We start from the raw sequence: 16,191 nt of genomic DNA, 5'->3' as shown, positions 1-16,191 counted from the left end.
ATTACCCACATCATCTAATACATTTATTCCTGCTTTAATAGCTTCTTTACCTACAGCTTTGGCACCACTAGTGAGATATGGTAAGACTCTTCGAAATAAACCACTCAAGAAATGTCCTATACCACCATGTCCTCGCTGATAGCTTGATCCTGCAAACACTCGTCGTACACCTTCTCTACCTACCCCAGCACCAATTTGATCGGAATAATATTCTATGTAGTAACTCATTTTTGTTTTTCATGCTCTACTGACAGCGTTTAAAGTGAAGTGTAACTGTCAACGTCCCGTACTTGAATGGTATATGATTACCATGCTGATCTCTTATATCTATTGTAACATTTTGAAACGTGTTGTTCAGCAGTGGTATGTAATTAGGAGGTGCAAATTGTTTGACCATAGTTACACCCGGTTTATACTTGGAATTATCCAATACCACTATACGTAAAAGTGATGCTTGAATATCACCGACTGTGTATGGAATGCAAATATCAGAGTAGACAAAAAATTGATCTGATATAGCTCTTGCTAAACAAGCAGGTCTGTTCCCTGTGATTGTTGTATATCGTGACTCTGGTGACTGTGGTTTCAAGGTTATAAAATCTTCTAGCCTAGACTTCTCATTCTCAAAGCCAAATATACGTTTAACTTTTTCGCTAAAACTATAGTAATGAGCTTCCTCACATTCGCAGATTTTTCGTAGGTTGTAGTAGCCTCTTTTCTTTTTTGCTGGCGCTATATGTAGATGTCTGTGAAGTTCAGGTACACTATTTATAGCCTCCGCTAGATCTTTTAGGCTGTCGTAGACACCAGTTGGAAAAGAAGTATCGCTGTACTCTAAATTTACAAATTCATGCGTGTGTTCTGTCCCACTTCTTTTCTTCTACTTTTTCTTATGCTTCTGTTTCTCATCGTTAGCTGTTGTTGTTGTTGTTGTTGTTGTTGTACTACCGCTACTACTAGTTTTGGTAAATATTATTTCGCATTCATCTTTTTGAATATGCACCACAGTGCATAGTATATGTATTTCCGTCAGTGCAACAGCCCAGTTCCCAGATAGCCGGACTTCATGAGATAGTTGAGTGTTAAAGCAAGACGTAGTGTTATCTGGAAAATATTTCATATTACTGTTGCTTGGTAGTACTAGACAAAATTCTTCGCTAGACATGTTTCAGATTTCTACGATATCGTTTGCTTTAATCCACGAGTTAAATTTATCTGGATAGCCAATCCACTTCACAAATAAGTTCTTATTTACTCCTCGACCTTTAGTGCTAATTACTCGTTCAATTTTGAATTACTTATTTATTGCTACACGATCATCACCGACACGTACGAGTTCTTCTGGATAAAAAAATCCATCAATTATTTCTCCATCTAGATCAACGAGTTCGTAGGTATAAAGATTCTGTCGACGTGAAACTCTATGTACTCTAAAGATCTCTTCGCTGTAGTTCTCCTCGTATCCTTTGTCGAAGGTACCTTTTGCTCGACTAATGCGAACGTGCTCACCTACTCTATATACACCTACTCTAGACTGTTTACGCTGACTTAGTGCTCTTTTCTGTAAATTTTTTCTAGCCTCATCGGCGTTTCGCATATTCACTTTGGCAGGAATCATTTTTATACCACTGTGCAGTGTGTGATTGTAGGCATAAACAATATTTTGAATAACGTCAATATATCTGTGTGTATTTTTATGTGTGAAATACCTAAACATTCTTTCTTTGAGGGTTCGATTAAGACGTTCCACAACTGCTGCAACGTCAGGATTACGCGCATCTCGAAAATTTATATCATGCTGTTTTTTGTATATTTTTGAAATTCTGAACCAACAAACTCTTTACCTTTATCTGTTTGTACAAGTACAGGGGAGCGACCACTAGCTCTTTTAGTATTTTATCAAAAGCACTTACGACGCTCTTGACACTTTTGTCATAAAGCGGCTCGACCCAAGCGTATTTACTAAGAATATCTATTATATATATACAAGAATATATGCAAAGTTATCGTTGTAGGTTTTGAGACCCTGCATGTCACACAAATCCATCTCCCAACAATCATCCACATTACTGACATTGTACATGAGTCTAGAAAATTTTCTTCTAATAGGACGATGAAGCGTGTATGTATCCTGATTGCTTAACCAAATATTAACGTTATTCTTATTTTTTTGCATATTAACATGAATGAGGTTACGTGCACCTGCGTAGCCAGCCTCGTGTTTAGTGTCAAAATATTGATTTTCATAAGACATTCTTAAATATTATAGCTTAGCCACTTATCACCAGCTATACTATGTTCTACTTTTATCGAAACTTGTTTTTCGGTACATACACGTAGTGCAACCTATCATCGGGAAAAATACAGGTTCTGAAACGAAATTCTTCGCTAGTGGACTGTTTTAAATCTAGCAGAAGATATCCATGAGCAGTTGATGTGCTGTCAAGATATGCTTCTTGCAAAAATTTTGGATCTTCAGGATATACTTGACGTGCAAGATACTGAATTTGCGAACGATCTCATCGATTTTTAAAAATAACGAGTTAATTAGCGTTCAATGAAATATCACGATGTCCAGCTCCTTTGTGAAAAAGATTTTGTGTAATAAAAATTACGCTTAAATTTTTGTGATGACTACCCTTTGTAAATAGATCGAGAATAACTTCTCTCATCAAATCATCAATAATCAATAATTTTATCCTATCATTATCGTTTGAATAGTCTGAAGGCTGAGGTAATACCTCGTGAAATTCAACAATTTTCTTTTTGCTGTTTATACTACCTCCTGGTATAAAGCCTGTTTCGTACGTAGATTGCCATTCTGTGTAATAGAGAAGTATACGATCGAAAGTTGCATTACACATAAGCAGTAGATGTTTAAGAAACCGTTTGACAAAGACTGTTTTACCACATCCTGTAGGGCCACTTACAATACAGGTAAAAGGGTGCTTCAAACGCGTATCCATTTTAGATACGTACTAGAAAAAATCACTGCTACATATAAGCGGACGGTCGGCGGCGGCGGCGGCGCGGCGCGGCACACGTAAAAAATAAGCTAATTTTACGTGTGCTGATAATCGTATCCAACAAGCTAAATGACACCGCGAGTAAGCTGAATTATGCGTTAAAATGAGCTAAATTTCCATAAGAAGCGTTCTCTTTGATGACAGAAGCTACACTGAGGATATAAAAATGTGTTAGGGATCTTTTAAATGGAAAATAAGGAAATTATATCAAAATTTGTGTTTATTTTTTATTTACAATAAATACATCCAAAAAGTTAATTATTCTTATATCCAAAAGGTAGAGACTTACATGACATAAGGTATCGTCGTTTTTTCAATACAACACAACATGTTTTCGGTTCTTCACGCGTTACAACTTCATGCATTTTAGTTATTCTGATAGCTTTGAATTTTAAGCGTATTTTACTACATTCATCATTCATTTTTTCAGATTCGTGATCTTCGTTTGCAAAGGCATCGTTAATCAAATTCTTAATGCTATCAAAATTAATTTTTACACCGTTTGAGAAGTTTAATGAGATACCTTTTACTTTACAACATTCAATTTTATGATCTTTATTGGGTGTTATAACTGTGTAAGCGTAAAACTTTGGTCCTCCCGAAACAAAATTACTTATATACGTATTCTCACCATAACCATAAAGTTCATCTGTCATATCACCTAGTTTAGAGCCAATAAAAGGTTTATACTCATCCGGAGCATCGTCATGCGAAACAAATATACAAGAATCTGTGTCATAATAAAGAATACGATCACCTAACCTTCTCAAGTAATTATATAGTTCTAAACGTGCTTGGGCAGTGGTGTAAGCCGCAATCACGACACTCGTATGCGGGGCAGGAGTGACAACCTCATCCTTGTATTGCCAATTCACGTACAGTATCTCATCATTAATTGCTAGTATATCATTAACATCTCTTTCCGGACAAGTAAGAAGTTTTACAAGAAATTCACGTGATTTTACAACTTCAGTTTGTTTCAAATTACTCCGTTGTCCAAACTTACCCGAAACGAATTTAAGCCCCAAAAAAAGTTATACCCTCATCGAGTCTATACTGTTCAATGTATTGTAATTTAGTTGCTTCGTCAGTACACCATGAGGGACATCCGCTAGTCTCTTGCTTGATTTTTGAGAAAGTATTTACGTATTCGGCAAAAAGACGTCCGCTACCATCAATTTGATTATACTGTGTCATCTCATATTGCCAAATAATATAAATTTTCGTAATTCTGTAACCGAGTTCAACAGCTTTACGCAATTCATCAGCAACCCAGGTGCCCGTGAATTCACGCATTTTTAGGTCTTCGTGATTGTAGTCACACTGCTGCATTTCTTCGCAGCATGAGCGGCAAAGAGCAAAAAGAAGGCGTCCGTGCATTTTAATTGGTAAGAGTGGAATGTGCAGGTCGCGCGGTGGTAAGATACTACATTTAACTAATCCTTCAATATTGTTGAGATTATTGTTATTCCCCTGCGTTAATTCCTTGCAGTCTTCACCAATTAAAATTCGCGGATGTCCTACGGGAAATCGACCTGTTTTACACACGTACGGATAAAGAGAGCATATATCTGTATATTGAATTTTTTCGTTATTTCCGATCGCGTATTCAGTAACTATATTCTCCGTTCTACCTCCAAAAAAAGCATCGCGTGTATTCAACGTTATACGACTCATAAGAGGATGCTGTGTTACATATTCGTAGATTTCGCGATTCTCTGCTTTTATCCGATTAAAACTACATTCCCATATCTCTCGAACTTCGTAACCCAGGGCTTTTATTTTTTGAATTTTCCGAAAAGTATTCTCGTATGACTCATCCATAGTTCTACCGTATGACATTGTTTTATCTCGTCGTTTATTAAAGCGAATAGGGCAACCGTATGTGTAACATCCTTGATATTCATAGACAATACCTTTAGCATTATCATTTTCCGGAGGTAAATAGCCATCTACAAGAAACCCTTCTGGAAGCATAAATTCACGTGCTCTACCCGCGTGTATGATTTTCCGACCAATCTCACGTTCACACTGTAACAGCCACTGTATTGATTTTTGCGAATGATTATCAGCGCGTCGATACCTGCTGGAATGATACCGATAGTTTTTGCGCGTAAGAATTTTTTTGTATACACAATGGAGCATGCAGAAGCTATGGTCGTTGCCTCTGTAAACGGACAAGTATTCCCGCACTTAATGAAAAATTTCCGAAAAGACATGCATGCAAGTCTTAAAATTTCTACATCCATACGGCAATAATCGAGTATTTCACGTTGAAAATCAAACCCATAAGTATTTCGTTTCTCCTCATACCATACAATAAACTTTTCCCTCTCAAACGTCGACATGGCATTAGGTGCGTAGAACGATGCTTCGGGTAAAGCCCCAACATAATTTTGATTTTCTAAAGTATTGAATAGATGAGGAAAATATCCTTTTTTGCTAGCTGGCGGTAGAGAAAAGGTTTGTGGTAAAGCACTTAATTTCATGTGAGAATAGTTTAATCAATAAGCTATCAATAAATTTTGTTCGCCCGCATTGAAGCATAAATATATTTTGTCCATTCAATATTACGTTTGGTACTATTGACGTATTTTCAACGATTTCTCTCAAAATAAATTGCGTATCAAACCCACGACAGTTATGAGCAATACAAATTATTTGACCGAAGGTTGTTTTCTCACGTACTGTCAAACCTATTAATTGTTTAACTGGATGATCGCGAAATATATGCTCTCTTACACCACACGTATGGCATAGTATATTTATATTTTCATTATCCATGCAATCATCGCAAACCTATTGTACAACAGATAGATTTGGAATGTATATTTTTATCTCTGCATGTTCACGATAAGCAGAATCTTGACGCGTCTCAAAGTCATAAAAAATAAATAAGTTTTTCTTTGGGGATTTACAATTAATATGTGCGTTAACATTACGTTCAATGGGTTGAATATAAGAATTGATTCCACACTTATGCTTTGACTTGCCGATATTAATTCGTTTGCAACACATATTACAAACTTTTACTACATCGCATATTTTTTATTATTTTTTTTTTGTATGACCCATCTATTTTGTGACGGTCGAAACATATTTGTCCGTAAAATTCTCTGTTACATTCTACACACTTTATAATATCTATATTAGAATTACACGTTGGTGCACAAAAACACCTGTCCCATTTAGCTGTGCATCTATGCTCATCTACGTATCTATAGCTTTTATTACAATGTTCGCAGAAAAAACGATTGCGTGCAGCACCGGTTAAATTTAATATTGTATCGAAATGTCGCCTTCGCCCATCGTACAAAAGATTTATAACGTCAAAAGAATTTGAATTTAACAGAGGTCTTCCATCGTAAAATGGCGGTCTCCACTTCTAAAAGATAAACTATCGTATATTACAATAGCGATATTTTTTGCAACATAATACCGCTGATACGTCTCTATTTCTCGTATACCGCACCCGTTTGCAGGAATTACGACGTTTGCATTAATAGTAAGGAGATTTGCGCGCTCTTTTTGCATACCACGTCTGCTATCTTTGACAATATTCCAAGTATCAATGGCTTCATTTGAAAAGAATTTTGTATACATCATAAAAACCTCCCCGACAATTAAAGCTCTTGGCAAGCATAAATTATCGTTATTTCTTATAGATACAACCGATCTCTGAACTAAGCTATCAACATTTATCCTCTTTCTACTTCCACCTCGGCTACCATTATCATGTCGTTTTCATGACATAATGAAATTATATAAGAATAAATATCGCGAATAACTAATTCCAACCAAACTATCAGATTTATAGATCCATCCTACGGTGGAGATCTTATTTTTAGCACAATACGTCTACCTTCTATTTTATACTTAGATATATAATGCGAATTTTGTTGGAAAATATCAAAAAGATTACCAGGAGGCTGGATATCCTCATCTCTTTCCTTATCGACTCCTTGATAATTTATATTATCGCCTGTTTTGCTTCTCTCCTCATCCTCCTCCTCGCTGATCTCCTCCTCCGCCTCCTCATTCTCCTCACTGGGCTGATTATCCTCTTGTTCGTAGTCAGACAAATCATCATTATTGCTGCTTGAATTTTCAATTCTTCTTCTTTGTTCTCTACTACCTTGAATAGAAAAATCACTTTCATCGGCCTCGTAATCCTGCGATTCTACAGAAGTATTGGTGTTCGAAGATGATATAGATAAGCGAAAAATGGTTGTAGAAGAAGAACAAGATGAATCGTCAGAGTGATTATGTTCTGAAAAAATTTATTGAATACAAAATATTTGAATACCCTATTTTATACTTTCTTATTTTTAAATTATTCTTCTGGTGGTCCTGAAAAACTGTCCCAGGCGATTAAACACAGGTAAATTTTCAGTGTCGAACAGTATGGAATTTTTATCTTTACAAGCATTGAAAAACCAACGTATTTCTTGTGCTCTTCGAACATACATGATACGTATGATATCTTGTTTCAAAGCCCTGGGGTACTTAGCAAATCCTTCGAGACCACGTCGAATAACTTAAATAATATTTAAAAATAAGAATTTATTTCAAGAAAAATGTATATTTAAATACAGCATAATACTCGCGTTCATTAATTTGACGATCTCTTGTAGTTCCCTGGTTAAAAAAATGCTCGGTGACCAATCCTCCAGCGCTTCTCGAAAATTATACAATACGAACGACACAGGGTGGTCACGATTGTGTGTGTGTGTGTGCGCGCGCTCGCGTAAGTGTACGTATGTGTACACATGTGTGATTGGATTGACATTGTTTATGATAATTCAAATAAATATTTTTTTTATAATAGAAACCATTATATATTGTAAGAAATGTTTTTTTTTTATTTACTAACTTGGTGTGTGGAGACAACAAATGATATCATTACTAACGTATCCTTATCTTATCAATGTAAACAAATAATTAAGTCAAGGTATTGTTTCTTTACATAAATAATTAAAATTATCTATATTACATGTAATAAAGATAATGTTAATTACTTGTTTGTATAAACAAACATGATACCTTATCTTTATTACTTGTTTACATTGATAAGATAAGGATGCGCCAGTGATGACGTCATTTGTTATGATTCCCCATACCGGCTTACTTACTACTTCTGGCACAGTAAACGCAACTTACCAGATTAACTCTACTACAACTGCCCCCGTAAGCCAAAGAAGTTGACCTGCAGTCTGAGGACCGCTAAGCGCCTTTTACAATATCGGGCTACGTCCGTATTGTACTTGCCGGTTAGGGCGCATCGCGTTTCATAGTGTGAATCTATCACACTATATTTCTAAGAACTAGGCAGTACTAACACGAACGCTTAGTTACTGAACTGTGTTGTGTCAATTCTCTAGACCGTGTCGGATTAATAACTAAGTATATTTTTTTTCTATGTTCTAGTTTCATTCGAACAATAGACTCTTGTCCCCCCGAGAACTACAGGCAATTCAACTGTTGCTGAGACATAATTCATAAAATAAATAATCGAAACTATTTCAATTTACTTCGTACTATAAATTACTTTTTTTTGAGAATACTGTTAATTACTTGCATAGATTCAATAAGCATAATTAGATTCATTTATTGAGGATATCGTATTATTTAATCATTATCTTACTTAGCTTCCTCCAACTAAATTTATAGGTATAATGAATAAAATATTGTTTTAATATACAGTGTAATCTGCCTGCTAATGTAAGAGGCGGTTTTTCATAAATAATTTAATGTATAAGTTTTGGGTAGTTCATTGTCCGAAAGTTTGCAGACCCCTCTGTTTCTTTATTATAAAATACGAACGCTGTCGTCAATTTTTTTCACGATATATATATATATATTTTTTTTTTTTCTGAAGGAAGCTACGTGCCAATGAATTGGCATCAGTCTTTTATTACATAATAAAAAAATTAATTTATCAAGTAAACATACGTTTATTTTGTGTTTTAATCCTTATAAATTGTAGTGATTCTTCTATACTAAATAATATATATTATTATTTAGTAGTACAAATTTAGATTATAAATATCAATCTTAACTTCAAAAATATTTTAGATCTTTTCAATTTTTATCTTGAAGTATACGTGTAAACTTTACATAGTTATAAATCTAACATATTTTTAGGTAAAAGTAGCATAGAATTTCAAGGCTTACTACAGCACAAATCGCTTAGGCAGTAAGATAATAGATTATGAAGTTGAGGACCGGGGTTCAATCCTCGGTTAGGACTTTTTTTTAATTTTTTGTAGTCAATTTATTTGAATTAGCAACAAATCTATTTTTCATAATTGTTTAGTAAAAATAAAATAATTTAATTTATTTTAATTAAAACAAATACTTTAATTTTATGAGAGATTTCTGACGTGATTTTGAAGGTGATTAATCACGTGAGATTTTAAGTGATTTATCACGTTATTGATCTGTGATAAATCGCGTGATTTTTCTCGCCAGGGTATTTAATGTGAGCTATTGGCCATTTTTATTGGCCAAAAACGCGAAAATCGTGCTTGTGTTGCAAAATAGTATATTGTGTACCAAGGGCGTAAAGTGGGCTTCTTTAGGCCGAGTGTGGAGTTTGCAGTACGAGTCAAGGCGAGTTAGTTTGAGCCGAAGACGAGGGCGTTTACGAGCCGCAGACAAGACGATTAAGATATATGTCATGGGAAATGACAAATCACAAGGGCAAACATTTAACAAAGTTGGTGTCTATTACCAAATCTAGTTTTCAGTCATGGTCAATTATATGTAGCATTATCCAGGGTAACGTTAAAATAAAATTAACAATATTACTTTCAAAAAATTCAAGTTTCGAGGATAAACGTAAAAATAATAATGATTCAAATAAGATATATACGAAAAACATCGTATATCATAAAATATTAAATAAATAATAAACTAATAAAATATGTCAGTTATTAAGATGTGAGGTGAATGGATTCACGGCACACAGGTACATTAGTATACTTTAACATAATAGTAGAAATATATATACAGTATGTCTACGATCAAGCGTACAGATACTTAAATTGGTGATTTTAGCAAAATTAGCGGGGGTGCAAACAAATCTTTTTTAGTGAAAAGTTAGAGCAAACTTAGCTCTAGCTTCTGTCGTTTGCTCCGTTCGATAGGATTTATCAGTAAAAAAATTGTCCGAGGCTAAAAATAATAAGTGCAAAAAAAAGTATGGCAGGATGTTTTTTACCCTTCCATCGCATAGGCCGTGGCCAATAATGCTTAAAACCACCAAAAAACATTATCGTTAGATGTAGATTTTATTTTTTAATAATTAACGAAATAAATTTTGTAAGATGTGAATTAGTTCGCGAGAGCTAGACATGGCGACCACAGCGGAACGCGGAACAGGGCGGACCGAAGCAAGACGGTACTACACCGGTTTGTTATTGTTATGACTCAAGGTTAGTTCGTCTGCTAGAGGTGTCCCTGTCACAACGCTCGACTCCGAAATCCGAGCACAGTTTTTCGCGAAACGTCGGTAGATCGCTAAAGAAGCGATCTCGGAGCTTTCGCGAAAGAGTGCTCATTGAAATTTGATTTTTCGGAGCTCGTAAATCTGTCAGCAGCGGTGCTTTTCCTTTTCAATAAAAATCCAAGCCCAGTCTCAGAATTTAAAAAAAACATAGTGCTCTGAATTTTGGAGAGGTATCGAGTTAGTTTGAGATCTTGAATGTCAGGCGTCCTTGGCCTGACTCGAACGTTCCTTTTTAAACGTCATCAACAATTCTCTGGGTTTGAGAGCAAAATCTGCCGAATAATTGAGTGTGTATGCTAAGTTTGTATTGTAAAAGAATTTTAAAGCATTATTTTCATTAGTGCTTTAGAAAAAAAATTACTTGATTGTTAATTTTTAGATATAAGTTACAATTTTCAGAACCATAATCTAGTAAGCGGCCAGTTTGAACGGTAATTAGGACAATTTAAACGCGTGCTCATTGTGCAAATAAAAAGTATAATCCATACAAATTCTTTACGTGACAGATCGTGTAAGAAGTTTATTCGGGCTGCTGGTCAACTGCCAACCTCTCCTACATCCTGCTGCGAATCCTTTTCCATCGGCGCGATCCCATACTACTCCTACTCAGTGAATTTGCTCTCTACCTTCTAATCAGCTTGTTTTTGACGAAGTGAGTTGTTTCATTTTAAATTTTCAATATTTTTTAAGTATCAAACGAATTGCAACGAGTGTTCAAAGACACCCGTTTGTGTATGATTTACTCCTTCATCTCAACCTCTTAATTAACATGCAGTCGTCAATACAGAAGATGAATACGCAAGATCCGTTACATAGCCCAGTACCGAAGTGGCCAACAAGGTTGAACTCAGCGACTTTGCAGATACCGTAACCAAAGGTTGCTGTTCAATAGTTTAACGCGAAGATGCAAACGTCTGCTCAAGCCACAGCTAGCCATCGAAACTAAATGCTGCAGAAGTTTTCTACAAGCATCATTATAGGAAACGATAATGATGTTCGAGATGATCAGTTGGCTACACCTGGACGTAAGAAAATCGGTACGGGGAGACGCAGCTCATGTTAAACTGCTATAAAAGCAAATTTCTAGTTCGTCAGCTAACACCTGCAAAGCTCTAGCAGACTTGCAATACGACAAAGACAAACGCACACTCACACTTGAGCAAAAAATTCATGCGTAATTGGCATAGCTATAACACTGACAGTCATAAATCGATGAACTTTTCATTTAACTTGATCCTGTAAGTGATTTATAATGAAAATAAAATTTGTAATAAAGAATGAATGTTTTATAATGAATGTAGAGGTCAGCCAGGTAAGACCTATACAATTTGAATTTAATTCTTCATCCATAAAATTATAAAATTAATTTTTTGTAGCTCTAAAACCTGCCAAAAGTAGCACTACCCGTATTTTATTAAAATCCGAGAATAGTTGTTCAGAACTTGTTATTTGGTCAGGAGTGCTACTTTTCTTTGTTTATAAAAATCCAAGCACAGTTTCTAGCGGAATATCGATAAATCACTCGAGCAGCGATCTCTGAGCTTTCGCGAATGAGTGCGTATTAAAAATTGATTATTTGGAGCTTGTAAATCAGTCAGCAGTGCTGCTTTTTCTTTGTTTATAAAAATCCAAGCATAGTTTCTAGCAAAATGTCGATAGATCACTCGAGCAGCGATTTCGGAGCTTTCGCGAAAGTGTGCACATTGAAAATTCATTTTTCAGAACTTGTAAATCGGTCAGCAGCGGCGCAACCCGTTGTTCATGTAAATCGGAGCACAGCTTCTCGTGAAACGTCCGTAGATTGCTGGATCTTCTCTCTTGGAGCTTTTGCGAAAGTGTGCGCATCGAAAATGATTTTTTTAGAGTTCGCTAAGCGATCAAAAGCGTTGCTTTTCCTATGTTAATGAAATCGGTGCCCATTTTATAGCGAAACTTCTGTAGATTACTGGAGCAGCGCTCGCGGAGTTTTCGCTAGAGAGTATGCGTCACGAATCGATTTTTGAGTGCTCGAGAATCAGCAGGAGCAGTGTCTCCCTTTCGTTTATATAAATCCATTCCTAGTTTGTTGCAAAAAGTCCGTATATCGCTGAAGCAGTGCTCTCAGAGTTCTCGCGAGAGTGTGCGCATATTTAATATTTTAGAACTTGTTAATCGGTCAGAAGCTGCGCTACTCGTTGTTCATTAAAATTCGAGAACAGTTTCTCGCGTAATGTCAGTCGATCGCTGGAGCTGCTGTCTCGGAGCTTTTGCGATAATATAAAAATCCAAGCCCAGTTTCTAGCGAAATGTCGATAGATCACTTAAGCAGCGCTCTCAATCGCTTGTAGCGCTTGTGCATTATGACACAAACGTTTCTTGCAGTTTTTGGAATTTTAGCTGCACGATGGTCTCGGAACCTTATCTGAAAAGTAAGTGCTATAAATGATACACCTGAACCCTTTGTTATGTTTAATAGATAAGGGGTTTTTAAAATTCGATTTTCAGTTACTTGTGTACATAAAATAATGTACGAATTTTTTTAAATGTAAGAAGCGAACCGAGCTTTTTGGCTTTGCCAATCGCGCCATCGGCCTCTGGCGCGTAGTCCTTAATACAAGCCAGCTTGTTAATGGAGAAGAGCAAAATCTCTGTAGCGAGCTTCTCCGAGCTTTGGTGACAAACTGCTTACTATCAATCCACTTTTTCGACGCTGCAAATTGGGCCTTCAGTTTCTGTCGAGCCGGCTTCAAAAGTACAAGCCAGTTTAACGATCAAAAGTCATTGATGAATAGCCCTCTTCAGGGATTTTTAGCTTTTTGATTGATAAACTGGCTTATGCTTTTGAAAGCGGCGCGTCAGAGGTCGAAGGCTTCATTTGCGGCCTCGAAAAAGTACGTTAATCGTGAACACTTCTTTATTAAAGCTCGAAAAGGCTCAGTCCAGGGATTTTTCTCTTCTTCGTAGACATACTGGCTCGTATTTTTTGGAGACAGCGTGCCAGAGGCCGAAGGTATAATTCGCCAGAAGAGTCTCTCTCCACAGCATACGCCTATTTTGTAATGAAAAACAGAAAGTCTGCAAGCTCTAGGATTCTGTAGTAAGGGCGTGAAAGTTTTTTGAGTAAACTGACATTTTTTCTTATGCCGAATTGCCGGAGACGCTCAAGATAAGTCTCTCTTCGAAGCTCACCTCTATTCTCTAGCAGAATACAGAAATACCGCAAGTTTTGCGATTTTAGATCTAGCGCATGCAAGTTCTTGTAGTAATTCTTCTTTTTTCCCATGATGAATCGTCTGAGAGGCTCAAGAGAAGACTTAACAAAGAAAAGATTATCGCTCGCCATAGCACACGCGAGATAAGTCTCTTTTCGTTGCTCAGCTTTATTCTTTAGTAGAAAACAAAAAGACTGCGTGCTTTGCTATTTCTGAGCAACTGCGTGAATGTTGTTTAAGTAAGCCGACTTTGGTTTTGGAGCTTTGATTCTCGCTCTCGCTTGCCTTCTTCTATTCGCTATCGTATTTTTGAAATAGAGATTAAAAAAGTCTAATAAAGAATCTCAGAGCGTGAGGTAGTTAGTTTTAAGAACATTCATTTTGAAGTTTGGTCTCGATCTCGCTCGTTCCCTTCGATATGCTATCATATTTTTTAAAAGGAGACTTTCTTATACGGAATTTCGGCTTATGGGGTAGCTGGATTTAAAATTTGTTTGTTTAGCTTCGTCACTCGCTCCCGCTTGCCCCCCTTGATGTGCCATTATATTCTCTTAAAAAATACTCTTTTATAAAGAATCTCGCGACTATGAACTTACTTCTACTGTTTTATATCTTTAAAGAATTGGCCAGTTAAATGTAAAAGCAGACTTAAACAATTTTTTATGGTCTTTATTTAAATTACATAAAAGTGAAGTATTTTAAGCACACAAAGCACACATAAATACACATACCTTATTAATTTTTTTACTGACTTAATCGAATCAGAATGTCTTTGATAACAAATGAAAATCATTACCGAATTTCACGCGATACCATTGATTTGTTCTACCTATTAAAACGGTTTGAAATTGAAGATAAAAATTGAGCTTTCTATAATCGATTGGTTAAAATAGTAGTCCACTAGATGCCGAAGACAGTTTTGTTTAAGTTTGCTGATAATCCTTGTAAATATAGAAAACTGATAGATGTTTTATCGAGAGAAAAAGATATTCCAGACTTTCTGTCGTCGACGTTTTTAAGGACGATTTTCTCCGAATTTTTTTCTTATCCTCCTTCTTCTGAAGAGGTCCAACAGTTGAAAGATTTTTTTATCTCTCGTAAAGAGTGTATTCAGCTGCACATGCAGTGAGTATTTCGATTTTAACATATCTAATTATTAGACCAAAAGCGTATATTAAATGACGGTTATAATTACTACTTGAAAGTGCTACAGATGTATGTATGTAATTATCCCTCTAATAATTGCGTTTTCGATTTAAATTTATGCCCAAGTATAGCCTTTTAACATTGAACTCAAATATTGTAGAAATATGTTTGGTAGCAATTATCAGGAACCCAGAATCGTTTTGTATACACTAGAGGAATTCATCTTCAAAGTTTCAGTTTATTCTCTTAATTAACTTTCGTCTAACCATAGAACATCCTTACATACAACTTTGATCTTATGAGCGTTTTCTTTGACTCAAAAGCGCTTTATATTAAATTTCATAACTGCGCATAATTAACTAACCTATATTTTTCTAAAGTTTATGCAAGGTGGAAAAAAATCCTAAAATTTTATTGGATGAACAAGAAACAGAAATTTCTAATAAATTAAAGCTCTATCACGTCATTATTAACATGACAGTTGATACTCCACATTTCGGATCTGATTTGATGAATGTAATAATTGAAGAAGCTTGGCAATCTGAATCTCCTAAAAATGGCTTATCCATAGTTAAAAGCTTTCTGAAAAATCACTATCAAGCAATGAAGAATGACAAATACTTGCCTATTCCCGAAAAATGCAGAGGATACAAAATTATAAAGGTATTTTGTAATCCTAATTCAAGATTAATACTCTTTTATAATTACTATCAGTTGCACACGCGAGTATGAAGTTAAAATCTATACTACTAACAATAAATTGAAAAACATAAACGTTATACTTGAATATTGATTTTAATATTATAGAACAAACTAGTCTATTTTGGAGAAGACAGCGAAATTTCAAAAGAAAAGTACAGGTGCATGAATGTTGTAGATCAGTCCAAGACTATGTTAAATTGGATGCAATTTTCAAAAGAGAAAATCCGTAATTTGACACTTAGCGAGTGTGTATTGGAAATTACTGACATAGATAATGCTCATTTACCTGATTCATTTTTAGACGAAGACGTAGACATTTGCATTTTACAAAATTTTATGAAAAAATCTGCTTTTGAACAACTGCAACAAAGAGTACAGGATAAAAAAACGAAACAAAAATTCACGTGTATCAAATGCTTTAAATCTGTTCATACCAACTGTATTCAATGTGATAGTTGCTTATTATGGTTTCATTACTCATGTGTAAACATAGAAGTACCTAAAAACGCATTGTATTTCAGTGACCACGATTGGTACTGCTGCAAATGTAATTCTATCTGATGATTCTTAGAAATGTATGTGATTCAACTATTAAATATAAATAAAATTGATATTA

At 35.4% G+C, this 16,191-nt stretch overlaps 2 protein-coding genes across 2 annotated transcripts in view; one reads left to right on the top strand and one right to left on the bottom strand.

Moving 5' to 3' along the window:
• The window catches only part of LOC100119632 (myelin expression factor 2), a 39,080-nt gene extending 22,889 nt beyond the window's left edge, over positions 1 to 16,191 (top strand). The window contains exons 9-10 of the transcript XR_004345235.1: positions 15,254 to 15,536; positions 15,681 to 16,191. The gene's annotated coding sequence lies outside the window, so the exon portion shown is untranslated. The remainder of the gene's footprint in view (positions 1 to 15,253; positions 15,537 to 15,680) is intronic.
• LOC116416708 lies at positions 245 to 13,798 on the bottom strand. The gene is made up of 3 exons (XM_032601807.1): positions 13,705 to 13,798; positions 6,949 to 7,206; positions 245 to 834 (listed from the first exon to the last, which is right to left on the bottom strand). Exons 1-3 carry the CDS (start codon positions 13,796 to 13,798, stop codon positions 245 to 247), a joined length of 942 nt encoding a protein of 313 aa, XP_032457698.1.

This window comes from Nasonia vitripennis, assembly GCF_009193385.2.
Source record: "Nasonia vitripennis strain AsymCx chromosome 3 unlocalized genomic scaffold, Nvit_psr_1.1 chr3_random0005, whole genome shotgun sequence".
Taxonomy (NCBI): Eukaryota; Metazoa; Arthropoda; class Insecta; order Hymenoptera; family Pteromalidae; genus Nasonia; species Nasonia vitripennis.
This window is presented reverse-complemented; position numbering and strand designations above follow the sequence as displayed.